Source organism: Poecilia formosa, unplaced genomic scaffold (genome assembly GCF_000485575.1).
Source record: "Poecilia formosa unplaced genomic scaffold, Poecilia_formosa-5.1.2 Scaffold58, whole genome shotgun sequence".
Classification (NCBI taxonomy): domain Eukaryota; kingdom Metazoa; phylum Chordata; class Actinopteri; order Cyprinodontiformes; family Poeciliidae; genus Poecilia; species Poecilia formosa.
In genome coordinates this window covers 796,211-805,962 of record NW_006799997.1, presented here as the reverse complement: position 1 = coordinate 805,962, position 9,752 = coordinate 796,211, and the positions used below count along the sequence as shown (strand labels likewise).

The 9,752-nt window shown below is 39.3% G+C and overlaps 1 protein-coding gene across 1 annotated transcript; it reads left to right on the top strand.

The window, feature by feature from the left end:
* Nucleotides 1-5,064: 5,064 nt before the first annotated feature.
* On the top strand, nt 5,065-8,423 carry LOC103139209 (leucine-rich repeat-containing protein 3-like). The gene is made up of 2 exons (XM_007553710.2): nt 5,065-5,270; nt 7,084-8,423. Exon 2 carries the CDS (start codon nt 7,266-7,268, stop codon nt 8,052-8,054), a length of 789 nt encoding a protein of 262 aa, XP_007553772.1. The 5' UTR covers nt 5,065-5,270; nt 7,084-7,265; the 3' UTR covers nt 8,055-8,423.
* The last annotated feature ends 1,329 nt before the right edge of the window (nt 8,424-9,752 follow it).

Genomic DNA, 9,752 nt, shown 5'->3' with positions numbered 1-9,752 from the left:
AACAACTGAGTTGTTATTGCTTATTTGAATCAACTTGAACTTGAATTAAACATAATTTGGCCTCAAGGGAGAAGAATCTCACCTGTAGTCGGATTATTATTATCCTGAAATCTTTGTTAATTATCATAATTTCACTCATGTTAGTACATTGGAACAATTAATTAACTATGCTAAGCTGTACTAATGTCTCACAATGTATCCAAATTAATCAGGAATTATGCGAGATGTTTTTTTTTGCATTTCTTTGGATTAAAATTATACGGAGACATTGGAAGAACGAAAATTATGTCTAATCGTTTTCTCTTTATGTCTTTACTAAAAAAGGGCAACAATATGCAAAGAATACCGACCTTACCCTGTACAGAATAATCCAGTTGATTTTTTTTTATTTGATTTTATTTAAATGAGTTGCAAAAAGTCCTTTCTGCGTTTTGGTCCCTTAATGATTTTGCCCACACATTCTCCCCGGAGAAAAAGACAAAAGCAACGTTTTCTTTGTTAAACATTCGGGTCAGAGGTTTGGGAATTTAACCTGCCAGTGCACAGGTAGTGATGTGTCGCAAATTGAGGCCAATGTTTCTCATTTTCCCTGCAAACTGATGTCAAGAGGGGAGCAAACGGTGTGAAGGAGACTGAAAACGCTGCGGGAGAGGAGAGGGGGAAAGCAATCTGGCGCACTCAAGGAAAGTTTCTGGAGAGAAGAAAATGTTCATCAAAATGGCTCATACTGAGCAAACAGTAAGCCTTTGTTGAGGAGAAGGAGCATCAACTAAAGCTAAAGTAAAAATAATGGAAAAAAACTACACAGAAATTACATTTATCTCACAAATAAATGAATTGTAGCTGAGGTTTATTGTGCAAACCCAGCAACTGAAAATACAGAACACTTTTATGGAAAAAACACAAAAATACTCAGACGATTTTATGTACAAGCCCAAACAAGTCAAACATTTAGAAAAAAAAGCATAAGGAAATAAAACCCTTTCCAAGTGAACTGAAGGCACATTTTTCTCGTCAAGACACAGAAAGGGTTTTTTGTTCAGTGAAAACAAAATGACGGTTTAATCAGAATGACAAGTGGTGTGGGGGCTGTGTAGCAGAAAATAGTCATAAATGATGACGCGCACATGTACATTGAAGTACATTGCCTTTTACTCTGTCTTTTTGAATTTTAAACCAACATACAACCACAGGTATAAAGCACATTTAAGTGAAAATAAAAGCAGTTATCTGGTAAATGCAGGAGATAATGGTGCAACTATGTCGTCTCCTTTTGGCAGAAATGTCAAGAACCTCAATTCACAAAGTAAACATTCATTATTTTAACTTGGCTCAGATAGGCGTCTCCTTACTAACCGATTCTCAACAACACTAGTATGAATCACCTGTTTCTTCCAGCCATCCAAAGGCAAACGCTTTGCTACATTTGCCTTGAAAGTTGGCTCTGAGTAGGAGTTGGAGCAGCTCCACGCTTTCACTCATCAGTGCCAGAAGCTACTTAGTGACAACCTTCTTCGTCAGGCAGAGGACTGATGTCAAAGCAATAAAGAAAGCAAAGCTCTAAAAGTTGTTTTGAAGATTTAAAAGTAAACAGAGCGAGAAATTTACTGTTTCATAAAAGCATTGGCAGTCCTTGAACTTTGGAACATTTAGTATTAATGTTTATTACGCAGAGGATTCCCAGTAATCACACAAACAGGGACCACAACACCTCATGAGTAGCTGAAACTCGCAAATTATAGAGACCCACTCTAAAAACTGTACATTAATATGCAATAATACCCACAGTGGAAACAGCCTTAGCACTACTGCAGAATGTATGCAGGTATTCCAGCTTCCTAAGCTGCGTTGTCTTTGAAATATTTTAAATGTGCTCTAAAAAGAAAATGTAAATATGCAAATTTCCTTCTAATAATTTGGAGTTGCATCCCAAAGACAAATCTAAAACGATGAGTCTGGAAACGGGCGAGGGTCCACCGTATCGTGATATTTTGTGGTAGTATTGTGATAACGATAAAAGTGATAAGAGCTACTTCTATTTTAGGCAACCGCATGGCTGATACAGCAATCATTGCCCCACAAACACAAATAATACTCTTAGAAAAAAAACAAAAACATTTGCAATATCATTCTTTAGGACAGCAAATGACACTTAAAGAAGTGTGATTTGTGTCACTAAAGTGCTCACAGTAACTGCATTTAATATTTTCAAATGAATTGATATGACCTTTATTGAGCAAACAGTTGAGGAAAAAGGGGCAAAAATAACAATCCTGACAATATGGAGAGTTTTAGGGGTTTTAAACATCATTAATTGGAGTTTATCCTATCAACAACAAATCAATGTCTTATCATAAGAAACTTATCACAATAAATGATCAACGATACAATACCTGCCCACCCTTTAGATCCATTCAGTTCAATTTATTTATATAGCATCGATCCACAACACACGTTCCTCCTTGTTTGCAGACAAACATCCCAACAGCATAACGCTGCCACCACCATTTTTTAACCATAGGGATGGCATCTTTTCTTAAAATCCCTAATAAGAGTTGTTTTTATATTGGATAAAAAGCTGCATGTCTCACCCTTCTGTAGAGAGCACCACCCACTACGTTTCCATTTTCTCCAAACATCCCCGCAGCATCATTCTGCCGCCACCACTTTTCGCTATGAGGTTGATCCCTCTGTTTTTTGTTTTAGGTGTTTTGCTTATACACACACACATATTTAAAACAAAAACTTTTAATTTTATATGACTACATATCAAGCCATGCAACTTTCCTGAGCGGTGCCATGCATCTATGTAATTGCCAAATACATTCACGCTTTGACAGAAGCTGCTTCTTCTACTAATAACTTCTGGTGGGCTGTAGGCTGGCTTAGCATAATGTTGCCCCCTACTGACCTTGTTTTTTGGTTTTTTTTTTTACATCAATAAGCAATGCACCTTATTTAAATAGATGTTCATCTGAGATATGGTTTCTGATTAAATATTTTTTCCAGATGTTGGCTAAATAATTTCAAAATCGTATATCTTGTTTTAAAGAGTCGACTGTTTTTGGTCTCATTTAGAGTATTGATGTCACAGCCTTACATTTTCGCTTAGTACTTTTTATTTCCAGCTATATTACTGGTTGTCATCGTTTGGTCTAAAAATTCCTATGTTTTTTCATAGGACACAATAGCAAAACTTGTATTGAAAAAATTCAATGGTTGCAAATTCTACTTTAACGTGCTGTATATCCAGTGGCTTCTTCAGTCACCAAGTCCTTTTGGATGTTGGGGGAGGGTAAGGGATCACAATGATGAAACGTTTGGCGTCCTCCCTCTCGGGCCAAAGCAGAGTGAGCAAAAAACCCAATGTCAGTCGAGCTCTGCAGCAGCCGTGCTTTAATAGACCCCTAAAGAGGTCAACATTCGTTGGAGGGGAGCTGCTTTCACAAAGTGACTGCAGAAAGTCAATAGAGAGGGTAGAACGAAGACAGCCTCTTTGTCCAGGGGAAATAATGCGATCTGCCATGATTCATTGCTCATACCGCAAACACATTTCATACATTACCTAGTATTACAGAGATTACTCTGCTGAAAAACACTGGACTGGACTGGCTCAGCTCCATATTCTTGTGATCCGGCAGGGTGGCGGCGTATGAATTTATCTGAGATGAGCTGCTGGAAGTTAGCCAGGAGTCTGACAGGAGGAGTTAAACTGATCAATGATCAAACCAGGGCAACCAGTGGCAAGAAGAAACAGCTGGTGTCCAGCCACTGGAACGCCAACAAGTTCCAGTCTCATTGCTCAATGCAAGCAATGTCTTTCAGAAAGCTGACAAGGCTTAATCATGCTAATGCTTCGAGAAGCGCTGCCTGCTTTTAATATGCAGGTATGGCTTCGAAGGCGTTTGGTAGAGCAGTATTCATAAACATTGACGGCTGTAATCAAAGTTTGTGAAGAGTGAGAGGAAGAACAATCAGTCATAGACAGAAGCATGAGAACAGGACAGCTATAGATTTACTCTAACAGGGTGTGTACGGAAAGCCGCTTCGCTCCGGGGCGCGTTCTGTCCAATCTCACAAAGTACTTATTGTTCTGTTGTTTTTGCACTTCGTAATCTGTCAGCATGCATGAGATAAACCTACAAACGGAAAGAAAGGTTGCATTGAATCAAAAGTGCAAGCGCAGCAAAACAGGCAGAGAAGCTCCAGGATAAAGGTTTTTTTCAGCAGATCGAGCCGGCGCTGACTTTGAGTCCGATAGTGTAGCTGAAAAGACATGACATATTTTCAAGTCTGTCAATCCCTTCTTTCTTTATAAATTCTGAAGTTGTAATTTAGATAAATTAGCGGGTAAATTCATTGAGGATACGATAAGACTTTCACATACTGGCTAATAGACTAGGTTAGTTATCTCTGTAGTTATCCCACTTGAGGAAAAACTGATCACTTTTCCTGACTTTCTTTTTAATATAAGAATAATAGTTTCTTGAATGATCTGTGGATCTTCAAAAATTTTAAAATTCATCCTCTCTACACATATTTTCACACAGTTTGGAGCTTCAAACTGTTTTTGACTGTTTTTTAATAAATCACACATATTGTTTGTGAGCTATTACGCATAGTAATTTTCTTCTTTAGTGCATCTCTGATGCAAAGTTTAATGACAATAAAGATAATCTGAATCTGAGATTTTCAAAGTTGAGTCAAGCATGATTGAAAGCGCTAAGCCCCTCCCCCTGGCTCTGATTGGTTGTTTTTGGTCAGGAGCAGAGCATTTCTTCGGACAGCAATAGCAGCTCAGGTACGCAGAGGAGATCGATCTATTCACAGATTATCTGTCTCATATCATACTGTCAAGACATGGTAGTTTAAATATGTGTAAAAAATGTAATTATGAAAGTTTGATACCGCAGCATAAATGTCCATCCTGATATGAAGATGCTGTCAGAAACGTTTTCCTGCCAAAGTCAAGAGCCTCACAGCTGCAGGGTTTCAACCTGCAGGAAGCCAGAGTTGAGACCCATCTGCGCGCCAATACACACACCCATCCGCCTCCCGCACACCTACACACACACACACACACACGCTTCTATTGTGTGCCCACCCAGAGACGCACCGCTGCTGCAAAGCTGCTGCCCAACAGGAGGTCAAACAGCTGGATGCTGCCTCCTGGAGAGGCTGCAGCTCCTGAGGAGGACAGCGACCGGCGACAAGCCCAGAGAGGAGGCTGACCGTCCGCTGGGGAACGCACGCCGATCCGGAGCTGCCAGGTAGGCTGATTTATATTAGTCTTTTTAATGTACTTTAGCAGCATTTTTTTATGTTTTACAATGGTGTCCTTATTTAAAAACTAACTTTACTCTGAAACAAATAATCATGTTCATATTTTTACTACAAAAGTAAAGACCAAGCTTTTTTTTATTCTGAAAAGGTAAAATTTTATAAAAAAGCCTTTTTGTGTTACTTCATTTTTCAACTTTTACACATAAAACCACATTTTACTAAATTATCTCTGATGCATTTAGAAGCGGTTTGCAAAAATACCCACATCCTTTCAAGTATTTTTCTTTTATTCAACTCTCCATGAATGTTTATGGTTGTTGTCCAGCTGACTGCTCTCGACTTTTGTAGCCTTTATTCATTTTATTTTACAGTGTCAAAAGTCATTCTATCATCATTCATCATCATTCTATCAACTGTTACCAGCTTACTTGTCTCTGCTGAAGAAAAGCATCTCCAGGTTAAGATGCTGCCACAAGCATGTTTGACTGTGATGATGATGATGATGTCTCCACAGTGACCAGAGCACCTTCCTCCACATTATCTCATAAATCTATTTACTAGTTAGAGTACTTTAGTAACAGTTAGTTGCACTTGATTTTATTCATGGGTATCAGAGTAAATGTGCTGAATAAAAAAAAAAAAACATTCCAGGCTTAAAATTTTTATTTGTGGAAAAAAAGTTAATATGTAGAATTTTCTTTCTACTTCAGTATTAAGGGGGAAGTATTATGCATTTTCCAGCCACATAATACTGCACATATATCAAATATGACTTAAAATAAATTTGACTTTGTAATTTAACATCTTGAAATTGAGGCTCTGTCTCTTTAAGAAACTCCTGCTCTTTCTGAAACTCCGCCTTAAGGAAGTCATCACAACATGGATCCCTTATAAACTGTTTAACGTTTTACCAGCATTTCACTGAGACGTAGCTCATGTAATAAACTCAACAGCTGTGCGGTTTCACCAGGTGTTTGCTAATTGCTGCTGGCTAGTCTGAAGGATCTGAGTAGTTGAGTTGTGAGGGAAAGGTGCTCTGTAGTGTGGAATCTTCGTCCTTGAAGCCGGAGCTAGGTCCATTTTAGTGTTTTGTACAGCTGAACGGTTGCCACGGGAGATTAAAGGATTTCTCAAACATGCATGGACGAATCAAGGCAACACTCTTTAAAATGTCTCTGTATTCTCAGTGGCCAGCAGGGGGCACAAAATTTAACATAAAAGGTACAGAAAATCTGTTCAAAGAGCAACACAGAGATATTTTCACCCTCTCCACTGTCTATTGCTGCCCTGGGCAATCACCATATAAATCATTCTGCAAACAGCAACTGGCTGAAGGGATGTGAATACTTTTGTAAAGCCCTTGGTGTTTTGCCTGGTTATCAATCATTTACCTCATTTATATTCTTGTCATTTTCACCGTGAAATCATTTCGCTTGACATCCATCATCTCCGTCAGATCTGTTCTCCACACTCGCAAATGAGGCGCGTGCCTTGTAGTGATTTTATTCGCTCCCTGACCTTCGTTGGTCGCAAACGTCCCGGTTAATCTCACAGATTACCCACAGCTTTGTACTCCAACACAAATCACTGTTTTTAAAGTTCATCAGCTGCATATTGATGAGCCCATGCCTTATTTAATCGGATGTAATTTCCAAAGAGCATGGTATTATTATGATAATACTGAACTTTACTGGCCTCTCCCACCCATTGGAGAAAGACAATATGGTGAGAATTTTTTTGCTCAACATGGAAAATGAATTACAAATTCATTGTCACCCTTTGTGTCTCTTTCATTTTCAGGTTTCTTCTGGTTGGTGGAGACCAACCCTGAAGTCACAACCATGGCTCAACCTGTCAAAGCGATTCCCTCTCTCTTCCCAGGGGCAATCGTTGCTCCTTTATTTCTCATTTAGAGAGTATGCAAAGAAGGAATGTCCAGGTGAATCTTAAAAGGACTCTTTGGATCTTTGACTCTACAGCTCATGGGGGTTTCTCAAAGGCGCAGAAGCTCCATACAACATCCTTCCCAAGGTTCTTATTTCTTTGCAGGAACTTTGCTGTTACTTTGTTTTGTTGCAGCGAAGGGTTGCCCAAAGATCTGCCACTGCTCAGACAGAAGTGGCATGGTGGTACAGTGCACCTCGCGCAATCTGGAGAACATCCCGGCCAACCTGCCAAGGGACACCGTTGTTCTCTTGCTGTCGTCAAACCGGATCAGGCACATCCCGAAGGAGGCCTTCGCAGACCTGCAGCGCCTCAGGGAGCTGGATTTATCACACAACTTGCTCGAAAGTGTGGACGACGACTCCTTCCTGGGAGTTTTGGACAGCCTGCGGACCTTGGATCTTTCCAACAACCAGCTCAGCGGCCTCCCAAGGGGAACCTTCGCCAAGCTGCACGCCCGGATCCGCCTCTCCAACAACCCCTGGCACTGCGAGTGCTCCCTCCAGGAGGTTTTGAGGGAACTGAGGCTGGATCCGGAGACGGTCAACGAGGTCAGCTGCCACACATCTGTCCAGGAGGAGTATGTGGGACAGCCCGTGATCCAGGTCTTGGACTCGGGCATCAACTTTTGCAATTTCCACCACAAAACAACGGATGTGGCTATGTTCGTAGCAATGTTCTGCTGGTTCTTCATGGTAACGGCTTACATTGTGTATTATATCAAACACAACCAGGAGGATGCCAGGAGGCACATGGAGTACCTAAAGTCCTTGCCCAGTACGTCCCATATAAGCAAGGACTACGACACAGCCAGCAGTGTGTTTTAGAGTCGGAATAAATCATAGGAAGTGCACATAAAAATGCATTTCTGTCGAGTTATGTATTTGGGATGCACCAATCTGCTACACTAATACCTTCACAGGGTTGGTCAAATATGTAAAAACAAAACAACTTTACTTTGTTCTGTGAGTGCAATTAGCAGTAAACGGCCAAAGTAAAATAAATAATGAAGCCTGAAGTCGCACAAAGACAAGAATTAGACCGAGTAGATCTGCCGTTATTGATCGGGTACATTGTCTCTGATGCCCAAACTAGAATGTCTTTTCATATCAGAACCAATACAAATATTAATTTGGGATCGGTGCATCTCTATTATGTACAGGGCTGTGAAAATGCAGATTTTTACCTTTTTTGCTTATTTGTTGCGCATTTCAAATTTGAATATTAGAAAGACAATATAAATAAAAACAAAAAGGACTGTTCATGAAGTAGGCTAAAAATCCACATAAAGCAACAAAGGACCCCAAGACAGAAAAATATGAGAACAAATTAAAAACAAAGTTATTCACATCCATCAGCCTAGAAAGGGTCAGTAAGCCATTTCTGAGTGTCCAGTGAGCTGTAGTGAAAGTTATTATCCACAAGTTCTCCAATGTGGCTGGATTAAAAGACAAATGGGTCGAAATAGTTGCCAACAAAAGGTAGCAAAAACAGATATTTGATGTAGAGCGTAGTTGGTTATTTAACAAAGGATTTAGTTGGTTTCGAGAGCTTTTTTATTAGTAAATGAAGACATGATTTCAAAACAGTTTTTTGTAGCTGCTCAGGTGTCATTGATATTAAAATATCTTGTAGAAGAAAACTGGAAATAATGAAGACGTAACAGTTATCATCCTGAACTTTAAATACAAATGGGGGGAAGGGGGAATACAGAATTAGTTGTTTGGCAAACCAGGGAATGAACTCACTGTATTCTGTCTTCATCCACAGATAAATATTGACAGTATATTAAGTATAAGAGTTTGTAAGCTGAATGACTTGTCAATTGAAGTTGAAGTTACATGTTACAGTAGAATGCCTAATGTTTCGCGTTAGACGGGAGAAACTTTAGTCACTTTTGGAAATAAAAAAAGATAAAATACTCTAAGACTTGGTTATTGTTTCTTTGGTAGAAGAGAATCTGATTCACGAGGTGAAATATGTGGTCTTTTACTATTTCACACAGGGTCAAAATTATGAATAAATTGTACAAATATGTCCATGTACCTCCCATTAATATTTGTTCCTCCCGTTAATATCTGATATTAATGGGAGGTACATGGACATATGCCTTTTGAGCCCATCAACAAACTTTACAAATAATTCTGACTAGATATTTACACTCAATCTCCTTTATAGAGTTGACATAATAGTTGGGTTCCATGCAAATACCTTGCTTGACAATAAGTTGTCTCTCCACCATTTGCACACTGAGCAGAACATACACAAGGTTGACTGACAGTGCTAAGACCCTCCCCCTGGCTCTGATTGGTTGATTTTGGTCGGGAGCAGTGGTAATAGTACTGGAAGGAGGTGAAGGAGATCAGCCTTTTTACAGATTATCTGCCTCATATTACACTGTGACAGTTTTCAGAAATGTAAAAAAAGAATAAAAAAAAAACATTATTTTTTTTTACAGAATTTCAACCAGGTGAAACTAAAACTACTTGAGAATTTCTAGGTAGAACTATTTTAAAGAAGAGGGT

Coding starts and splice junctions, on each gene's coding strand:
- LOC103139209 (XM_007553710.2), top strand. CDS start 7,266: ATGGGGGTTTCTCAAAGGCGCAGAAGCTCCATACAACATCCTTCCCAA.